The sequence below is a fragment of the Quercus lobata genome, chromosome 2 (genome assembly GCF_001633185.2).
Source record: "Quercus lobata isolate SW786 chromosome 2, ValleyOak3.0 Primary Assembly, whole genome shotgun sequence".
NCBI lineage: Eukaryota > Viridiplantae > Streptophyta > Magnoliopsida > Fagales > Fagaceae > Quercus > Quercus lobata.
Window position 1 is genome coordinate 4,563,933 of NC_044905.1, and position 23,850 is coordinate 4,587,782.

The 23,850-nt window shown below is 32.5% G+C and overlaps 1 protein-coding gene across 1 annotated transcript; it reads left to right on the forward strand.

Annotated features, from left to right (window-relative positions):
* Positions 1-15,372: 15,372 nt before the first annotated feature.
* LOC115975548 lies at positions 15,373-20,945 on the forward strand. Its single transcript, XM_031096367.1, has 5 exons — positions 15,373-15,801; positions 16,158-16,351; positions 16,474-16,507; positions 19,718-20,334; positions 20,452-20,945. Exons 1-5 carry the CDS (start codon positions 15,498-15,500, stop codon positions 20,713-20,715), a joined length of 1,413 nt encoding a protein of 470 aa, XP_030952227.1. The 5' UTR covers positions 15,373-15,497; the 3' UTR covers positions 20,716-20,945.
* The last annotated feature ends 2,905 nt before the right edge of the window (positions 20,946-23,850 follow it).

A 23,850-nucleotide genomic window follows, 5' to 3' on the forward strand; every position in this document is an offset into this window, starting at 1 on the left:
AGATAAACAAAGTACACTACAAGTTGTCAAGTTATATTGCCCACAATATTACCAATTGGAGGAATTTCAAAAATTAACAAATCAATCATAATAATGCACAGAGTGCACATAAAAACCTAGTCACTTTCAAGTTTTGATAAAACCTAGAGCTTAATTAGATGAGTGGTGTCTCCACATGCACGACAAAATGCCATGGTGAAAAAAACATTCCCAAAAAGAAAAAGAAAAATCTAAAGATTGATTTACAGACATGCATGCATTATTAACCATTGAATCCCCAAGATTGTGTTTACTGGGGTCTCGATGTCATCCTATTGGGAACCTTGATGGGGGAACTAGTGCTTCAAACCACCATAAAATACAATGCTTTGCTCTCAATTATGGCCTCCAAATTGTCGTAAGAAAATAAAGTCTTCACTAAAACCATAATCAATGATCATTGGAATGTAAGTATCATTAACATGACAAAACAAATTTTTGTTTGATTTTGCCCTTGTTATATATGATGGCTATGATGATGATTAACGTTTCTTTTTTCAATTTTGCACAGATGAAATTCTTGGGCTTCAACAAAATAGGTATTTTTAGCCTATATTATTATGGTGCTTTTGAAACCTTCATAATAGTCCATATTTAAAAATGGCCTATAGCGGCGCTTTTGAAACTGCCGTTCTAGGCCTGTATTTAAAAAGGCCTATAGTGGCGATTTTGAAACTGCCGTTATAGGATATATTACAAAAAGACCCATCCGGTGCTTTTAACCACCGCTATAGGCAACTATTAATGATATTAATTTAATTTCTCAATCTTTAAAATCAAGTCAATTTTATCATTACACCTCCTCATCGTTTAAATTTTAATGGAATTGAAAACTGTAATTGACTTGATTTCAATTTTTAATCTTCCTAATAACCTTTTAAGGTATACTCCATTTTCAAAAACTAATTTTTTTAAATTTAAATAGAGAGTAGATATAAAGATAAAATTTATTTTCTATTAAAAGTTTAGGAAATAAATTGACTTAATTATTAGTTACTGACTATATTGACACAATTTAATATTACCAAATATATATATATATATATATATCTTTCACCAATTATATAAGGTATGCAAATATAATGAAATCTAACAAGCGACACTTTAAAATTCAATGACAAGCTTTTTTTTGCCTTCATTGACAAGCAATCTGTTGGTGCAGATACACATAAAAGGCATAATTATCTGGAAGGCAGGCCATGTTCTTTTCCACTTTGATCAGTGGACTATGTGTTTTTTTTTTTTTTTTTTTCATCTTTTTTATGCATACCTTTTTAAGAGACTATTGAGTGATTGCCCTTGTCTCACGTGAGAATAAAATCCCATCCATGTTCAATTGGGTCCAACCAACAGTAGGTGAAGGTCCAAGAGATGAGATCTGTGGGTTTAAGGTTATGAGTTGGGCCTTTGAGAAATTTAATTTTAGGCTTTTTTTTTTTTTTTTTGGATAAACTATGAACATTAAATATTGAAGATATTATATTCATTATGTAACCTTAAAAAAAAAAATTTTAAAAAAATAAAAAAAAAAAAAGAAAAAGAAAAGAAGGGAAGAAGAAAAGAAGAGAAGAAAGTAACTGTACTCTTGGGGTTGGGTTTGGTTGAAGGTACATATTACAAGAAGTAAGAATAGTCCATTGGCTAGGCTTGGGCCTATCTTGGGCCAGGAGGTAATCATACATTTTCGTATAATTTATTGTGGACCCAAGAAGGGCCCAATTTATTGGAACTTCATTTATATTGATTTGGAATTACGAAAACTGACTAAAGTGAAATTTGAAAAATAAGACCAAAAAAGAAAAAGAAAAAAAGGAGAAATCATATATGTAAACTCAATTTTTTTTAATAATATAAGTAAAATAAAGAACAAAAACCATTGTAAGTTTTATGACAAATGCAAATATGAAGTTGAATCTTCTAAAAACTCTTTGGTAGTGCAAATTTAATCTGTGTAGTAGAGTTTCATTCAAAGAAATATAATAATAATTTTTTTTTGAGGGGGAATAATTTTAATATTTTAAAGTGCCTCATATGACATAAGGACCTTGTATGAAACGACTTTTTTATATGGTATATAATATAACTTGGACATCCTTATCAAAAAAATAAATAATATAATTTGGACATGAGCTTATATAAAACTAGTCGCTAACCCGTGCGATGCACGGAAAACTATTGAAAATTAGATTTTAAAAAAGAAAAATTTATTAATTTTAGTTTATATTGAATATTTATTTATGGTAGTTTAAAATATTATTTCAAATCTTCATTTCATTTTATTTTAGTTGGAATAACTTATATAATTAAATGAAATGCTTATGAATAAGAGTTGACATTAATAATATACTATATATATTTAGTGATTATTCAAGATATCATTCAAATATAACAATTTTTTTTGTTGTTTTAAAAAAAGAACAATATTAATACATTGAAACACAAAATACTATATTGTCCAATAGATATTACAACTTTAAAACTAAAACATGAGTAGTGATTTTTAATGGACTGGGGTAATAGCACAGCTTTCTGTAGAAAAAAATCTGATTAAAATTTTTTTGGAGTTAACCATGCAATTGGCACGGTCTTATTAGATTGAAGACGACAATAACTCTATATATCAAACCATAACCTTTTTGTAATTTCTTGTAGTTGAATTCTTTTAAACAGAGAACAAAAGGCATATTACAAATGAATCTGAGAACAAACACCTGAGCATTCTATCAAACACATGTTCAGCAATCTCAAGCACTTATACTAACCAACCCCAACCTTCAAAAAAAATTCCCACGGAATCCAAAATAGTGGCAACCCCAACATAACATTCCACAGGCTATCATATATGAAGACCCAAAGATTATAATAATTTATAAAAAGGGAAAACCAATGTAAATGAAGATGACAATAACACTATATATCAAACCAAAACAAACCTAAAATTGAAATCAAATAGAAGAATCCTAGGAAACCAAAAATCCAATAAAAATTGCATAACCAAAAAAAAAAGGGAAAAAGAAAATCCAAACCAATGTAAAATGAAGATGAGAAAAACACTATATATCAACTAAAACAAACCCAGAATTAAAACCAAATAGAAGAATCCCAAAAAACCAAAAATCCAATAAAAATCGCATACAAAAAAAATGGAAAAAAAAAAATCTAATAACAAAAATTTCATGATTCTTCTTTGCCATAGATTTGACAACAAAGGAAGAAGAAGAAAACGTGGAAATCTGCAAAGAAAAAAAAAACAAAAACAAAAAAACTTAAATCCAAAGCAACCCACAGCCACAAACCAACAAAATTCCATGAAAAACAAAAAAAAAATACTTAAATCCAAAGCAACCCACAGCCACAAACTAACAAAATTCCATGAACAATTGAAGCGGATAGAGAGAGAGCAATATATAGAAATTATGCAAAGTAAAAAATATGTTTTAATTACCTCAAAATAATTTGCCGACCTAGAATATGATGGGCTAGATTGAGCGGCGATGGAGAGGCAAAAAGAAATCGATGCAGTGGCGGTGATCCATGGTGGCGGCAGCAGCGGGAGGATCTGAGTTTTGGGGTGCCAGTGTATATTAGAAAATAGAGAGGTTGTTTTAGACGTGAAGGCTGACGGGAAACAGAGAGGTTGTTTTAGACGTGAAGGTTGTAGGGGAGTTGATTGGGGTGGGGTTCTAAATTAATAAATTCTAATATAATAAATCATTAAAAAAGAAGAAGAAGAAGAAGAAGAAGAAGGAGGAGGAGGTGACGTGAAGGCTGAAGGGGGATTAGGGTTGTAAATTAATAAATTCTAATATAATAATAAATTATTAAAAAGAATTAAAAAAAAAAAAGAAGAAAAAAGAAAGAAGAAGAAGGTAACGTGAAGGCTGAAGGGGAGTTGATTGGGGTGGGGTTCTAAATTAATAAATTCTAATATAATAAATCGTTAAAAAGAATTAAAAAAAAAAAAAAGATGACTTGGAAAATTGTGGAGCTAGCAGAAACTTCGGTTTTATATATATATATATAGACTAGTCACTACCATGTGCTTGATCGGATAGTTAAATAAAAATTAATTAATTAATTTATTTATTTTGTCTTGAAGTATAATCAATCTTGTGCAATTCACTTAAAAGTAATGATGTTAAAACAAATGAGTAACCTCCTAAAAATTACATTTATATGTTCATAGCCTATTAGCCTTCATATTTAGAAAAACTTTTACTTAAATTTAGTGGAGGATCGAAGTGGATTGAAATGCTATGTTAATATGGTTCAACAGGAGTGTAGGAACAAGAAATAATATACTTAAAAATTTAAATATTACAAGTTTGAGATCAATAGTTTTTTTTAATAAATTTGGATTTAAAATAGATGCGCTCAACCCAAATCTATCTTTTCTCATTATGTAAGTGCACAACAACGGACAGAATGTACCAAAGTGGTCCAAAATAGACTTCATGGACCGAAATGGACCAAATAAGACCAAAATGGACCAAATAGAACCGTATGAAACAAAGTGGACTAAATAGAAACATATGGACCGAATAGGACCAAAGTAGACCTAATAGGACCGAAAATGTCTAAAATGGACATAATGGACCGAATAGGACCAAAGTAGACCGAGTATAACCATAGTGGGCCGAATAGGACCAAAGTGGAATGAATTGAACTGAAGTGGACAGAATTGGACTAAATTGACCCAATAAGACCAAAGTGGACCTAAGAGGACCAAAGTGGACCGAAAAGAAATGAATGCACCGAATAGAACATAATAAAACCAATGTGGACTAAACGGACCGAATAAGACCAAAATGGATGGAATAGGACTGAAGTGAATAGAATGGACCGAATTGGACTAAATTAGACCGATTAGGACCAAAGTGGGCCAAATAGGACTAAAGTAGAATGAACTAGACTGAAGTGGACAAAATAGGACCAACTTGGATCGAATACAAAATTTTAAAGAAATTGTCTTATAAAAAAAAATTCAAAGAAATTGATGACTAGGGTATTGACTAAATCGATATTTAGATAAGTTCAAAGTATGACCCTTCGAGGTCTTCACCAAGTCCATTTATTAGATTTTTGTATGAAAGAGATGATGAATTATTTTTTGCTTCAAAAGTTAATGATCAAACCAACAACCACCAAATCATTGACAAGTAGAAAAGTACATATTTCTGCACTTTCATTAGGAACAGTATCATTGACAGAGACAATAATTTAATTTATTTAGGATGTTAATTTCTTGGAGATTCCAAGAAAATAGGAATCCATAAAATAAAATTTTTATATAAGAGTTGGGGTTTTTACTTTTTCAAAGGTTTTATCTAAATGAGACTTTGATTAATTTAAATAATTATATATATGTCAGCTTTCAAATTACATTTAAGATTTAACCCTATTTTTTTTCTTATAATAAATGAGAAAAATAGTTATTTGATTTCAGATTCTTTTCCAAGAAAAGACTGGATAGTGGGTACTATCGCTGAATTATAAGTCTCTGACTAGTCAAATAAATTTGTGTTTAGAGTATAGACTGTTCAGTACATTGGATATTTGTCTGAACAAAAAAGCATAGAGCAATTTGCATATTAAAAACAAGATAAATGTCTCCTTTCTCTACATACATGGCGTGCCCAATGCGCAGCAACAACATTGAACAAAAGCCATAGAGCCCACTGACAACGTTGTCAAAGAAGAGATTTGACTGAGAAAAACTAAAAACACAAGCTAAGACCCCCATGCCATTCAGTAATTATTAACGTGTCAAGGCTATCAAGCTAATGACTGTCAAGGAAGAGATTTCACCAACAAAAACTACATGAAGACTCGATCTGAGTTGGATTTTTTTTTTTTTTTTGTTGTTGTTGTTGAGAATCTAATTGGATATTTAGTACAATAAACTAGTAAATAATATAGCAACACCATGTTATGCGGAGATTGAATAGTCAAACTCTGTCCATGCCTTTGAGAGGAAAATACATCATGCATTGGATGCATGTTTCCTCTCTCATATATGGAGGTAGACCTCACACGTGTGGAATCTACCTACATGTAAAAGAGAGAAAACATGCATCCGATACATGGTATACCACCTCGCCTTTGAGAGAGAGAGAGAGAGAGAGAAAGTAACTATACTCCTTGGTTGGAGATACATATTACAAGAAGTAGGAATCATCCAATGGCTAGGCTTGGGCCTAGAGTAAACATTTTTGTATAATTTATTGCGGACCCAAGAAGGTCCCAATTTACTAGAGCTTCATTTATTTATTTATTTATTTTTTGATAAAGAGCTTCATTTATATTGATTTGGAATTACGAAAACTGACTAAAGCAAATTTCAAAAACTAAGTTAAATATCATGGCCAAAGAAAAAAAAAAGGTGAAGAAATCGTATATGTAAACTAAAAAAATATTTTAATAATATAACTAAAAATGAATAATAAAATAGACGATAAAAATAAAGAACAAAAATTATTGTAAGTTATATGACAAACGCGAATCATGAAGTTCAAGTTTCTAAAAATTTTTGATTCTCAAAAAAAAAAGTTTCTAAAAATTTTTGGTAGTACAATTTTAATCAGTGTAGTAGCGTTTCATTAAAAAAAACATGATAATAATTTTCATATTTTAAAGTGCTTCGTATAACATAAGGAGAGGGTAAGACACAACTTTTATATATGGTATATAATATAACTTCAACATGAGCTTATATAAAACTAGTTACTATCGTGTGTCTTGCACTGGACACACGATATATAATCAATCTCGTGCAATTTATTTAAAAATATTAATGTTAAATCAAATGAGTAACTACCTTAAAGATTACATTTGTATGTTCATAGTATATTAGCCTTCATGTTTAAAAAGACTTTCACTTAAATTTAGTTGGATCGAAGTATGCCGAAATTCTACATTAATGTGACTCAATAGGATCATAACAACAAAAAATGTTATGAGTTGAAGATTTTAGATATTACGAGTTTAAGATCTATATTTTTTTATATAAAAAAAAAATTGGATTTAAAATAGATGCTTTCAACCCAAACTTTTCTTTTCCTACTATGTAAGTGCACAAAAATAAATCGAATGCACCAAAGTAGACCAAAATGGAGTTGATAGACTGAAGTAGACTGAATATGACCGAATGGACTAAATAGGACCAATGTGGACCGAATATGACCTAAGTGGACAGAATGGACCGAATAGGACTAAAGTGAAACAAACAGAACCATATGGACCGAATAAGACAGAATAAAACCTAAGTGGAAAGATTGGACCGAAAGGACCGAATAAGAGCAAAGTTGACAGAATGGACCAAATTGAACGGAATAAATCCAATATGGAACAAATGGACTGAATAGAACCAAAGTGGACCGAATTGGAAGAAAGTGGACAGGACCAAATGGACTGGATAGGACAAAATACAAAAGTTTAAAGAAATTGTCTTATAAAAAAGATTCAAAGAAATTGATGAGTAGGGTGTTGACTAAATCAATATTTAGATAAGTTCAAAGTATGATCCTGCGAGGCCTTCACCAAGTCCATTAAGATGTTTGTATGAAAAATCCAAAAAAAGAAAAATAATATATATTAATTTTAAAGACACAAAAAAAAAATGTTACAGTGTTAAATATTATATTATAATTTCTTTTAATAAGTAAATAGCAGGGACGTGAATGTGTGGCTTAACATTTCACATGACCTCACAACTGAAATTATTAATATTAATTAAAAAAAAAAAACCATATTACCTCAACAAGTGTGAAAGTGAAAGAGATGATGAATCATTTTTTGCATCAAAAGTTAATAATCAAACCAACAGCCACCGAATCATTGACATGTAGAAAAGTACATTTGCTGCTATTTGCCTATTTCATATAATTTTCATTAGGAAAGGTATCAATGACAGAGACAATAATTTATTTTATTTAGAATGTTTCTTGGAGATTCCAAGAAATAAGATAACATATATTTTTATATTAAAGGGTTGGAATTTCACCTTTCCGAGGTTTTATTTATCTAAAATAAGACTATAATTAATTTAAATAATTATAAATATGTCAAAGCTTTCAAGCTACATTTAACCCTTTTGTTTTTCTCATAATAAATGAGTAAATAGTAATTTGATTTCAGACTCTTTCAAAAAAAAAAAAAAAAAACTGGATACTATCGCTAAATTATAATTTATAATAAGGCTCCTAACTAGTCAAATTAAACTTGTGTTCAGACTGTTCAGTGCATTTGCATATTTTTCTGAAGAAAAATGCATAGAGCAATTTGCATATTAAAAACAAGATAAATGTATCTTTCTCTACATGCATAGCGTGCCCAATGCGCAACAACGACATTGAACGAAAGCTAGAGCCCACTGATAACGTTGTCAAAGAAGAGATTTGACTGAGAAAAATTAAAAACACGAGCTAAGACCACCATGACTTTCAGTAAATTATTACCATGTCAAGGTTATCAAGCTAATGACTCTGTCAAGGAATAGATTTGACCAACAAAAACTATATGAAGACACAATCTGAGTTGGATTTTTTTTCTTTTCTTTTTTTTGTTGAGAATCTAATTGGATATTTAGTACAATGAATTAGTAAATAAAATATAGCATCGACATGTTAGGCAAAGCATGCTTATTGAGAAAGACGCTACCCACAGGTACAGCTCAGAACTCAGCAGTCATGATGGTACTATTTTTTTTTTTTTCCTTTTCTTTTCTTTTAAGGAATATGGTAAAATAGAAAAGGCTTTAGTCAACATTCATTTTGAGGACAACATCACCGGCGTTGATTAAGTGAAAATATAATAATTGTAGGCTGTTTTGCTTTACACTAAAAAGAAATTAATTTTGTTTTAATCTAATAATAAAGAATATTAAATGGTCCATTCTTTGGTAGTGTGGTGAGTAGTTCATATTTTCGGGGAAGCTTACACTTCTTCACAAATTATAACTGTTTCTCGTGCTTTGAAACTACTTAACTTCAGTTGAACAAAAAAATTGTTAAATCTTGTGAACTTGTAGATCTGAGTTGGCAAAAACCTTTAGCCTGGCCAGGAGAGATGCGTATTGATTTGGAGCACTTGTGTAAATTGTCATGCTAACAATTGATTAATTTGATTAACAACCCTAAGGAAAAAAAAAAATTGATTTGATGGAAGTTGAGTTGGTGAGGGCATTGATTTTGATGAACGAGAAGGTGAATTTGTAAATTTTATGTCACTATCACTGTTGATTAAGTGAAATACAATAATTGTGAGATACTTCACTTACATAAAAAAATAAAATATATATATAATAAATAAAAAATTAATTTGATTTCTTAATTTGGTGATAAAAAGTATTAATTATGGAGTAGATATAATAAGTTTCAAATTTTATAATATTTATAAAGTAAAAAAACAAAAAACAAAAATGAAATATGATGATGATGATGATGCAAATTCATGAAATTGATATTAATCTAAGTATCTAACAAAGAGAGACAAGTACCAATTTGGAAGGATCTGATTAACCATTCATAATGAGAAACTTTTTATGAAAAATTTGAAAAAAATGTTAAATCAGTTAGTTACTTTAGTATTGTTTTCATAAAAAATTTCTTAAAATAATTTGCTAATATAACATACGTTAATAAAACTCAATTTAGAATACACTTATATCGGTCGTGCTAACAATTCAATTGATTAACAACCCAAAGAAAAAAAAATTTTGATTTGATGGATGGTGAGTTACTTACGATGTTGTGACCCATCGAGCCGTCCATGATTAACTGATGATTCACCAAAGGGAAGGGGAAAATTGCAAATGTCATGTCAGCACCAATCCAGAAGTGTCTAGGACTAACTGACAAGGATGAATTAGAAGAAATTAAGAATGAGAATCATATCATATACCAAAAAAGATTATGGATGCCCGTGATGATGTAGTGGAAGAAGAATTAATTAAGCACGTGCTTATTTTCTCAAAAAAAAAAAAAAAAAAAAATTAAGCACATTCTCATATACCAAAAATGTGGATTGCAATGATGTAGTGAAGGAAGAATTTGAAGCAGAGAAACGTACAAGAAAGGTGAAAGGGCAGAGAGGTTGTATTGATGTTATTCGACCCCATTAACAAGTGCACTTAAAGTAATTGTTAATAAATTATTTTAAGAAAATTTTAACACAATTTTTATGAGAAATATAAAATGTCGTAAAAAATAAATTTTTTTCCCATAAAAATTTTGAAAAAAGTATTTCTTAAATCAATATTCTTATAGTATTCGTTAATTTTTTTCTTATTTTTTAATTAAGAAATTGACTATAATAAATCTGTTAACTGAACAAAGATCACAGAGATTAGGGATAATATATGTCATAATAAAGCAAGGCTAATGACATCTTACCCACTTTATTCCTACTAATAGTTTTTATTCTAATATGAAAACTACTGAAACTGAAAACTAAGCAAAATAATTTTTAAATGTGTAAATAGTACCGATACACATTGTAAAGTATATACACAGTACATAAACAGTATTTTTACTGTTCACTTTGAAACGCACTCTTAAGCTTCAGTTGATTACGGCTACGTTTCAGGATTGCTTCTTGGAAATTGTTGCTGTCTTAAAGTAACAACCAAGTGACCATCCTATATCTGTTTGCCAGTTTGGTAAATGGAGAATTGGCTTCAGTTCAGATGCAAAGAGTTCTTTAATATTAAAAATAACTAGTCGCTAACCCGTGCCATGCACGGGATAATTAAACAAAATTTATACACATTCATTTTTATTGGTACAATCATTTGAAAATAATTCTAACTAATACCCAAATGTAAGAGACACATTGACTTACTATTTAAAGTAGCATTCTGAAGAATTTACACATATTGTGCAACTGAGCCTTAAGACATGGAAATTCAAAACATGGAAAGAAAATAAAAATTATAACAATTAATTCCATTATTTTTCATGCTTTGTAATTGTACGGAATTAAGTCAACTCAATTTAAGTAGTTGTAATAAAATTGGCTTCTACTATTCTCTATTCTATAGAGATATGAACATATTGGATTTTTTAAACAATTACCGGTATTGCAATAAAATGATTTATTATTGAAAATAAGAAATAAAGAAAATCTGTCTATAGTTTAAGAAACACAATATACTAAAATTAAAGAGATAAAATTTTCGGAGGACAAAATATTATAGATAATTTTAGAAACAGATTATACACTTAAAAGGGTTAGTAATTTATAGTACTTACCCCACACTATTAGTATACAGACACCAAGTGTGGTCGTCGTAACCCTTAGAAAGAATCTTCCCCAATTGGACCCTATCAAAAAAAAAAAAAAAAAACACCCAATTAACAAAATTGATCCAAAAGGGTCTAAAAAGCACACAAAATCAATTCAAAAAACAAAAATATGAGACAAAGTAATTACTTTCCGCTGCCAATGAAATCGTCTTTTGTATTGATGTTCCAAACTGCAATTATCTCTCTAAGGCCTTTAATTAACGAAAACACAAAGTTTTCTTGGAATACCGGAATATTATGACCATCTATACACACACACAAAACAAAATCAGCATAACTCACTATAACTCTATAGAAGCCTCAAAAATATAAAGAGAAATTAAAGGGGTTGAATTTGATATTTACGTTTGGAGAGAGAGAGTTTGCAGAAACTGTGGTTTTATATTTCTTAACTTGAGAGAGGGGTAAGGTTGCTAGGGTTTTGAGGTGTTATAATGTTTTTGTTTTTATTTTTTAAATATTGTGCTGACGTGGAAAATTGTGGTGTCAGCAAAGGTTTCAGTTTTATATATATATATATATATAGATTATTTAATGTTAACTAACTAGTTATATATATATATAGGTAATGAGGGAACATTAATATATTATTAAGACAAAACCTAGAGGAGGAAGCATCATCATCTCCTTTAAAAAATTGCAAAAGAGACTATGAGATGGAGGAGATTAAGATTCTTCCCACTCATTACATCAAATTATTCAAGGGTTAAGCTAGCGAGAGAAAGAGAAAGAGAGTTTGCCCATCTCAAAAAATATGAGCTGCACTCAACAAATAGCCCAACTAATAAGTAATAATTAGTTTATTCTGTTAAGAGTCCCCCAATTGTTGTCCATAATATATTGCCATGAGATTATAGCCCTCTTCCCTAGCCGCTTATTAGTTGTTACAATGAAAAGAAGAAGAAGAAGAAAAACAACAGTCTTCGAACTTTAGACGTGTTTATTGAAAATACCATAAAGTTTAATTTAGCAATGAGACTCTTGACACATTCATACCTCTTGAAATTAAATGTTACAAGCAAACTATGATAAGATTAAATACAATTTTAGGTTCATGGTACAATTAGAGTGTGCAAAACTATGATAAAAATAAGGACCATGTTAGGTTGATCCATAGTACAAATAGCAGTGTACATAAATCAAGTTGGAGGGCTTTTTAACCTAATTTAATCTATAATGCTCAAATTTTATAACCATTCAAGATGAATATAAGATCAATAATATATATGTAAGTATAATTTTTTTTTTAGAGAGTTTCAACCTATGGCGTCCACTCCTGATGATAACTCTTTATCATCAGACCAAGATACCAATTTGTTTTTGGTGTAAGCGGAGATTGAACTCCAGATATCTTATACAACCATTAGAGATTTTACCAGTTGAACTAACTGGAACCCACATGTGTGTGTATCATTTAAATTCAAGTTTCTCTTTTTTTTAAAAGAACATTTTCCCCATTAATTCGAATCACATAAGGGTCTGTTTGGGATCCATTTATTTCACTGAAACAAAAAACTTTTTTGCTAAAAGTATTGTAGGTAAAAGTTAGCTAAAATAGTACAGTGAGACCCATGAGTAGTACCAAAAAGTACAGTGGGGTCCATGAATAGTAAAATAAGTTGGCTTTTTAATTATTGCCAAACATACACTTAGGGTGTGTTTGGATACCGCTTATTTTTCTAAAACTGAAAAATTATTGCTAAAAATATTGTAAATAAAGACAAAAGTTAATTGAAATAATACAGTGGGGCCCATAAATAGTGCTAAAGTGCAGTGAAGCCATGAATAATAACAAAAATAAGCTGAATAGTGAAATAATTTTCATTTTTCAATCTAACCCAAATGCACAAGAAATTATAGAGTCCTCTGGTGGACCACATCACTTGTCCACCATTCCACTAAAAAACTTCCGCTTGTTCAAAATTGCTGAGTTAGTAATTAATTTTTGTTTAAAAAAATTTTCTAACTAACAATTTTAAATGAGTGGAAGTTTTTTAGTGAAATGGTGAACTACATCACTTGTCCACCATGTGGATCTTATAATTTCTCCAAATGCACACTTATTAGACTAAATTTATTTAAACAATTTTCATCTACAAATAATCTCAAGGCATAAACAATTAAATATTGATAAGGGAGTCAGTATACATAAAATAGTGAAATAAATTGAAGAAAATTTGATAACATACTTTGACATTTAAGAAATTCTGTGGTGAGAAAATAATGATAGATGATGTTTCATTGAGCTATGATAATTAATCCTTTTGATCCATCAAGTAACAAATTGACCCATCTATTGAAAAATAAAACCTATTGGAGTTGAAGTGTTGAGCTCTAGGCCGTGTTGCTAATTAATTCTGATGTGTTAATTCCGTAGTGAGGATTATGGTCCCAAACATTAGCACTAGCAGTGTCAATATCGGCATTAGTGTACCGGTACCAGATATAATTAAGTTGATGATGTAGGTATAGTAATCAAGACTAAAACACCAGATTGTCTTTGGTTTGGGACCAGCAGCTTAAAAGGCTAGCGACAAACATTGGGTGGTTGTGGTGGGGGAAGGGTCAACATTTTGTATTAGTCCGTATGTGCAAACGTGACATTAATTGGGGCTTGACAGTCCAGCCCGCCGATGCAATGCACTATATAGAACCTAGCTCATGTCTACCTGCCTGCCGCAAAAACTAACACATAGCTTTTTGCCTTTAAAGACTAAAGTGCGCGCCTCGTCCTAACACCCATTGGTTTTAGGAGCAATGATTAACTTAGCGGTCTTAATAACACATTTCATATTGCAGATTTATTTTCTAAATCTAACAGCATGTAACATATAAGGGTGATATCGGATTCGTAAGGGGCAACTCCCAAACTTAACTGATATGATAAATGAGGGTAGGCTAGATAAATATATTTTATATTTTCTAGTTTATGGGATAATAAAAATACCCAATAATTTGAATGATAGATAAGTTCACCACCAAAAAAAATACAAAAGGATACAGATAACACCACCTAAAGGAATGTAGCTAAGGATACAGATTTACACCACCCAAGAAATACAAAAATCAAAACTCGCCACCCAAAGGATAAGAGTTGATTTAGAAGAAATCAATCTTCTGAAAAACACAAGATTTTTAATTCTGAAAATACACTTTGAATTTTATTTGATTCAGCCAAAAGACTTAAATAGAGCTTGGAATAGCACCCCAAGCATAGGAAAACAAAAATACTAATTAAAAAATTCACTTAACCTGACCAAGATCAAATATAACTCTTAGGAACTAGAAACATAATAAAATACTTATCTGCCTAGGATAAATAAAATATAAAGTCTGATTCACCTTAAGAGAAACTAAATAAAGACTATTTGACTTTATTAATAATAATAATAAGTTCAAAATAATGGGTTGTTATTCTGATCTTCAAGGAAAGCTTTTGGGCCTTACTAACATTAGATTGAGCTTGCTAGATCTTGGGACACTCTGGTGTCAAATATCTTTTGAATTGTTGTGAAAATAATGGCTTTATTTGTTGGGCTTGAAAATCAACTTGGTTAGGCTTAAGAATTTGCTTGGATTGTGTTGTAGGCTTATTTGGATACTCCTCATGCCCAATGTTTGTAGCTGCCATTTTACTCCAGTGTCAAAGGGCCATAAATGTATGGAGTGGTATGAGAGAGTGAATTCATGAATTATCCTTCTAACATAATTTATGTTAAATTAGAGTCCATGGTAATTTTTTTTTTTTGTTACAAAAAATGTCAAGGAGACCCGCCTATGAATCCATTATAAGCTTATAGTATCCAGAGCTAGCTTGATTCAAATTTTCAATACCCGAATTGAAGTATACGACAATAAAGTGATTAGCTGGGCCATAAGGACAACAATTAGTCATTGTTTGTACACGCCACCCTCCAATTGAATTAGTAATTAGCCATTATAAAACACGGACAAGATAGACTAATTGTTTAATAAATTTCAAAGTCATAAGCATATGTCTCTTACGTTATCTTTTTTGGAAATTGTCAGGAATTGTTGTGTACAGAATTACAGATATAAATACTGAGTCTCTGTTTGCTAAATTTACGTAGTATTCCCAATTGAGACATTGACATAGCAACCCATCCTTCACCTTCTCCATACTGCTTCTAAGCCATGTCTTCTGAGAAACAATTCTGTGAAAATTATTTTGTGCTGAAGCCAGAAAACGCTAGTTTCTATGATCTCGCTAGCTTTCTCTTTTCCTCAAAATCAGAAACTAGTAAATTCATCGAGTACTCAAAAGAACTTGAGGGAGATTTTTGGATAAGATGGTACATCTTCAACTCCCTTTTTGTGCAGAAACTCCTCCTTAAGGTGGGAAAACCTATGGTCCTAATAGGGAATGTGTTAGAGCTATGGCTGAATCTTCTTTCAAGCAACGGTGGATTACTCAGGCTCATCACCAATTTCTTTACAGGTTTGGTTTGTGTGATTGTGTCTATGTTTTGTTTCATATGTAGCATGATATTTATAAAGTTCCATATATATAATCCGCATGCATGTATGGCAGTATATATGGGCAAAATTGCGATGCAGTAATTATGCTATTATGTATGTGTTCTAACTTCTAAATGTTACTAATATCTTAGATTTCCTAAGTAAATTGAAAACCATGACTGTAATGCAGTGTTATATTTCTAAAAATTAATTTAATTTAATGCAGTCATGCCTTGAAATTTAGTTGGAGAATCTATTACCCTCTAATTTATTATTTAAACCAAGATATGTTAATTCACATCTTCCAAAAATTGAATGAGTAGGCGGGTTTTGTAGGAAAAATGGTAAGGCCGAATAGGTCATCGGCAAAGTTTATATCTGTGGTGGGAAATCTTGATCAAAGAGTGGAATTAGACAAAAAGATTAGTTATGGTAACAGAAAATACAACGCGTCACTTTCAATTATGGCCTCCAAATTGTCATACGAAAATGAAGCATTCGTTAAAACCATAATCAAGGATCATTGGAATGTAAGTATCACTGACATGGCAAAACAAATTTTTGCTTGATTCTACCCTTGTTATATATGATGGGATGGCTATGATGATGATGATTAACGTTTCATTTTTTTTTTTTTTTCATTTTTGCACAGATGGAATTCTTGGGCTTCAACAACTTTTGGAATGGTAAGCAACAACCTATATGATATTTTTTTAAAAAAAAATTATGTAGTTATGACCTAGGTTATAGAAGAATAGGAATGGAAATATTCTATCTCACAATTTTATCCATAAAATAAAAAAATTTAAAAAGCTAACATAACTCATAAACAAATAAACTAATAAACTATGAGTTTGGTTAATGTATGCTCTAAGAGCTATATTATTCATCAATTTTAGGGAATTTTTTTAATGAAAATTTGGAAAAAAAAAAACTGTAAAAAAAGTTAGTTATTTTTCAATTTTTCATTAAAAAAAAAAATTTAAAATTTATTAATATTAGAGCATACATTAGTCAAACACATAAACTAATAAGAAAGATAAATTATCCAAATTTGCACACTACTAACTAATTGAGATAATAATTTCTCAAAAAAACTAATTGAAATAATTTGTCGGTCAATAATGGACTGCGCTTATAATTAGTTAAAAGGGCACTTTCCTTCAATAACTTTAAATCAAAGATCCCATATATGAAAAGTATGAATCCAATTACTAATAAGAGAACGTGTTTTGATACAAAATCACATGGATTATAGATTCTACATTTGCTTTTATCTGCCCCATGTGAAGTGTGTACCCACATGGAAGTTAAAAAATGGGCTAGGGTAGTAAACCTGTTATGATTGTGTTTTTTCGATATTATGTAATATATGCATGTCAATTTTATATAATAGGAGTACCAAATTACACACTATTTTCTTTCCAGAAAAAAATACACACTGTATTCTTATCAGCGTTGGATTCTCGCCTTGAAAGTTCGAATGTACTTTCCTAAGACGCACCTTAAATTCGAATCCCACAATAAAATATATGGTTGTCAATGTCATTAGCAATAATTGGAAGATGTCCAATATTGATTGGAAAGAGTCAAAAGTCAAAACATATTATTTTTTTTGGTGAACTAACTGGTGGTCGTGATTAAATAATGTCAATTTGTAATTAATTTATGCGTTTGTACTGGTGTATATGGATCAGTCCTATATTATAATTCTTACCTAACCCTGATTTGACAGGACTTCACCTAAACAATTTGTTTGGGTGCTTTTTCTTTCCGTCATTGCGTACGGGCAAACCGTTGGCAATATCTTGCTAAACTATGGTAGTTATTGGGATTTTTTTTTTTTTTTTTTTGGCTGAGAAACTATTGGGATTAAAATATGAAGTATTAACTTATTGATATGAATGCATATGATAGTACCATATTAATAGTCCACTTAGATAAACAATGTACTTAATTATTTGTCAAAAGGTTAAACTGGCGTGTTTTTAATTATGAAAATATGGTAGAATTGTAGAAAAGCATTTGATTTTTTAGAGGATAATTACTAAGAATTACGAAGGTCCCCTTTGGCTGTAAAAGCATGAAACAAATAATAGGGGGGAAAAAACTCAAAACCCAGTCTGATTAACCACTCAACTAGTTGAACAAAGGTCTCTTAGCTAGTTTAATAGATAGAGTCTTCGACTTAAAGATGACAATCTTTGATAATATCTGTAAACATAATATGGACATGACATGAGTTTATACAAATTAGTATTTATTACAAATTAATTCATGGCAATGTGAATCGGCCTATTGAAATTTTTAGAAAGTCTTTAAACACACATATTGTGCGTGTAATGTGAGCATAAGGCAAGTTGTCATTATCACCAATAGTCCAACCCTTTTTTTCTTATGTGTCGAGAAATTTAGGTTTAATTGGTGAGTTTGACTCTCCTACCAATTCTTGACACTAGACATATCAAAATTAGGTTTTCAACCTAAGGAAATTATTGTGTACTCCTAGAGTACTATAAATGCGTACTCCCTCCTCTCACATAAATGGTGGGTCTCACATGAATGGTGGGTCTCACATACCATTCATGTGAGAGGAGGGAGTACGCATTTATGGTACTCTGGAAGTACTTAATAATTTTCCTTCAACCTAATGGCATGCTTTTCTTTCTCTTTTAAATCTTTAATTGTTTTTCATTTCTTTTCTTTTTTTAGAAGCAATAGTAGTGCCTCCCTCTTATATGTGTTGAGGAATCCTTTCTTTTTCAAAAAGAGAAGATGGAGCTTGCTTGTATTAGTGGGTTTATTGTGCTTTTTAGCATAGGATAATGGGGCTTTAATCTTAATTTATAGGTTATTGGTCCATGCACTATTCTTGGTCTGTGCTAAATGGGGGACTTTAGTTACAAAATTATTATAAATTTTTTGTGTTTATAGCATCACTTTTAATAAGTTATTATGTAGTTTTTTTTTTAAGTAATGTAGTTTAATATAGCCTATCTACCACATATGCATATTCCTAGGCTTTAGGGCATAAAATGAAACATTGTCTTGCACCAATCTTTGTCGTGATTCCCATGATTGTGCCAAACTCACATGTGCAATATTTCATGAGCATCAATGTGACAGTGATGGCCTTCTAGGTTTCTAACCTCAGCTCTTTTGCTCTTTGTTTTGTCATACAATCATTTGGGCTTGGATAATTTGTTATCCATCGGCCCATGTCATCTATTTAATACCAATCTATGAGGAATAGGGGCAAAAGGCCCACATTATTAGTTAGTGAATCGGGCCATGGCCCAAAATGGGCTACACCAGCTAATTTTAATTTTTAGATGGTCATACTCAAAACTTGATACACTTCAATATTCTTTTGTTTATTTATTTATTTTTATATTTTAATTTTAAAATTGGTAATTTATAATTATTTGTTGTTTATTGTTAGGCCAATACTTTCTTAAAATCATAAGATTTGAAAAATCAAAAGGTTACTAACGTTTGGGCTTTGATTTAACTAAATTACATAATGCTATTTGTCTCTAACTAAACAATCATGTGGGATGGATGTTATATATTTTCATCTTCATTGCTCAAACATAAATTCCTCAGATTGGCTAAATCTTCATGGGTTAACGCACATAGTTGCAGTGCAATCATTTGATACGATGATAGACTCTTTAAGATAAATTTATTTAGGCTGGTCTTTTAATTTAGTCCTTATATTAGTATTAGGATTTGGATGCAGTCAAAAATAGCAACACTTTGTATTGTCCCCCCATGCTAACTGTAGCAACACTTTGTGAAAGATTATTATGTTCTTTGCCTGCAATTTAGTAGTTTACCTTTCTCTTTTTTTGGCCAACTAGAAATCAAAAATTTTCTAATCCAATGTTTGGCAGATTACTTGGAGGACGCTGCAACTCAAGCCATTATGTTCCAAGATAAAAGGGTTGACCCTAACCTAATCGTGGTTGCATTTAGGGGCACTGAGCCATTCGACCCAGAAGCATGGAGAACAGATGTGGATCTCTCCTATTATGAATTTAAAGGGGTGGGTAAGGCTCATAGTGGCTTCATGAAAGCTCTTGGTCTTCAAAAGAACAAAGGATGGCCTAAAGAAATAGAACAAGGAATTAACCAAAAGAAATATGCTTATTATGAAATAAGACAAAGGTTGAGAGAGTTATTGCAAAAAAATGAGAATGCAAAATTTATATTAACAGGACACAGTTTGGGTGGGGCATTGGCAATTTTGTTTCTAACTGTGCTAGCAAAACATGAAGAGGAATGGTTGATGCATAAGTTGGAGGGAGTGTACACATTTGGGCAACCAAGGGTTGGAGACTATCAGTTGGGGGGTTATATGGAGAAGAAGTTGAAGCAATATGATGTGAGGTATTTAAGGTTTGTTTACTGCAATGACATAGTGCCTAGGGTCCCTTATGATGATGATGATAATGACTTTTTTACTCACTTTGGACCTTGCCTCTACTACAATAGCTTCTATAAAGGAAAGGTCAGTCCTCTCTCTCTCTCTCTCTCTCTCTCTCTCTCTCTCTCTCTCTCTTTTTAAGCATGTATATTTTTAGATTTGGTTCAATGAGGTTAAACTATGCATCCTGTTGGAGTGCAGATTCTGAAGGACGAGCCAAATAAGAACTACTTCTCGGCGACATGGGCCATTTTCAAATTCATGAATGCAGTTTGGGAGCTGATCCGGAGTTTCATTATCCCATATACAAGCGGTCAGGAGTACAAAGAAAGTTGGTTAATGAAAATTATGAGGATTTTTGGATTGGTATTTCCAGGATTAGCAGAACATTTGCCTCCAGATTATGTTAATGTTACCCGATTGGGATCTTTACCTCTAGGCCTACAAGATTCTGAGGTTAACTGACCTACACAAATACAAAACCGAAACCGTAGATTAACATTTCCTCTAGACTGTCAAGAGAATAGAGATTCAAAGAATTGAGTAGTGAAATAAATTTCAGTAAAAGTACTGAAATATATTGTTCAGTACTTCGGTGTGAATTTAAGTTTTGAGAATTTTGTTCCAAGTTCCAACAAAACAATTGTAATCTTATAACCGGTAAGGATAACAACATTCTATTTCACTTCATCTAAGTTTAGAAAGAATACGGTATCTCTTCATCAAAGTAATACTAGACCATTCAAAATTAAGCAGCTTCTTCATATCAATTTTTAGATGCCACATTAATTGCAGGAAAGTCATATGTCTCATTTCTCTAATGGCATGCTATTACTTCAAAAACAATTGATTCCTATATTAAAATAGCACATCATGTCCAAAACCAAACTACTGCATCTAAGATATATAGAAGATAAAAAGATAACAAAGTACACTACAAGTTATATTGCCCACCATATTACCAATTGGAAGAATTTCAAAAACTAACAAATCAATCATAATAATGCACAGAGTGCACATAACCTAGTCACTTTCAAGGTTTTGATAAAAACTAGAGCTTAATTAGATAAGTAGTATCTCCACATGTACGACAAAATATTATGGTGAAAAAAAATTCCCAAAATGAAAAAGAAAAATCCAAAGATTGATTTACATACATGCATGCATTATTAACCATTGAATCCCCAAGATTGTGTTTACTGGAGAACAATATAAAATCAGGGATGACGGATCCATTTAAATAGACCTGATGGTACTAAACTAAGTGGACGTTAAGTCTCCATATGTGGACGGATTTGAGGCACACGGCCACGAGGTGGACAAATCCCAAGGTCACGTGGTATCCACAGGACTTAAGTGGCCTCCAAGGAATTCTAAATGGAAACAACTTACGTCTCATGCTTAACCCTAATCAGTAGAGTTCTAATAGGAAAGGGATCCCGTAATATACGCACATTTATGATAATCTTTCCCGTAAGGAAATACTTTCCTACGCAAGAAACGGAGGTCAGTACTACACTGCTATAAAAACCCAAGGCCCTCAAGAAAAAAGGTACGTATAATTCACCCCAGTTCTGGCACTCTAGAGTTGTGAAAAGATTTCTAACTTAACCTTCGAAAGGTCTTTGGCCGGTACCACACCGGTACTCCTAAGGTTTACTTTGTTTTTGTTTCGCAGGTATTAGATCGAGCACATGAGTACTGTGTGATTAACTAACGATTTTTCATATCATTAGTTGGCGCCGTCTGTGGGAATCTCAGGAGATAAGCCACACTTACCACTCCCTAGACAAAAAGTTGCATGGTACTTACTCATTTGATGGCAACCACCACCAACAATCAAGGTGACGAACCGTGCACTACGGCCTTGGAGAGACAAGTCAAAACCCTCACAGCAGTAGTGAAACGCCTCACCAAGCAGAATCATGACCTAGAGGAACAGCTACGCCAAAAGAACGCAGCGCTGAATACTCAAGAGGAAGACCAGGAAGGAACCAATGCCGAAAGAAGGAATCAGGAGGGGCCAGAAGGCAGCAATGCCCCAAGCAGACAAGAACAACAGGATACCAGCCGTCCATCTGGCACAGATACGACTCCCCCTCAAATAGTCGCAGAGATGCAAATGATGAAGGAACGGATGGACTTCATGATGAACGCCCTCAGAGGATGGGTGTCCAGTGACCTTAACGACTTGGTCCATCGAACTGATTCACCATTCACTGCATCCGTCTCGTCATTCTCTCTATCGCCAAAATTTCGAATGCCTCAGGTGGAAAGCTATAACAGATCAAAGGACCCCCTAAATCACTTGGAATCATTCAAGACTTTAATGCACTTGCAAGGAATGGCAAACGAGATTATGTGCAGGGCCTTCCCAACTACGTTGAAGGGCCCCGCAAGGATTTGGTTCAGTAAGTTGACGCCCAATTCCATTGGTACCTTTAAAGAGTTGAGCACCCAGTTCGCCTCACACTTTATCAGGGGACACAGGTGTAAGAAGTCCACTGCATACCTGGTGAGTATTAAACAACGGGAGGATGAAATGTTGAGCTCTTACATAGCCCGCTTTAACAAGGAAGCGCTTTTGATTGATGAAGCTAACAACAAAATACTCGTGGCCGCATTCACAAATGGGCTACAGAAGGGTAAGTTTCTATTTTCCTTGTATAAGAATAACCCAAAAACCATGTCAGATGTGCTCTACAGGGCTACTAAATACATGAACGTGGAAGACGCGCTATTAGCTCGCGAAGAGAAGCCCAAAAAGAGAGAAAGACAGAAGGAATCACAACAGGACCAAGGGCGGAAGATGGCCAAGACAGGAGATAGAAGGGAAGAAAGGCATTCCAAGCCTCCAACCGGAAGGTTCATAAGCTTTACCCCCCTGAACACCCCAATTGATCAAGTCCTAATGCAGATCAAATACGAAAGGGCCTTGACATTCCCTGACAAGTTGAAGGGAGATCCCAGCAAGAGGTCTAGAAATAAGTACTGTTGTTTCCACCGCAATCACAACCACGACACGTCCGAGTGTTATGACTTAAAGCAGCAAATAGAAGCTCTCATAAGGCAACGGAAGTTGTAGAGATTCATCGGTAAGGAAAGGACAGAACAGCCCCAAGGACAGCCTATTTGGAGAGAAAACAAGCGCCCTCAGCCACCCTTAGAAGACATAAGGATGATTATAAAGGGCAGCGCAGCCTCTAGTTCTTCTAGGAAGGCACGCAAGACTTACCTACGGATGGTTCAAAATGTCCAGCTGACAGGGAGCGCCCAAAGATGGCACGGATCCAAAACCCCGTAATTGGGTTCACGGAGGAAAATGCCCGACGCCTCCATCACCCACATGATGATGCACTTGTAGTCAGCATATGTGTAGGGGACTATAACACCCACTGAGTCCTTGTGGACAATGGGAGCTTTGCCAATATCCTATACTATCCGGCATTCCAACAAATGAGAATAGAGAGAGAACGGATGATTCCAACCAACGCAATGCTCGTACGATTTGGAGGGACAAGGGTGCATCCCCTAGAGGCGGTCACCCTACCAGTGACGGCCGAAGATTACCCTCAGCATATCACCAAGGATGTCACATTC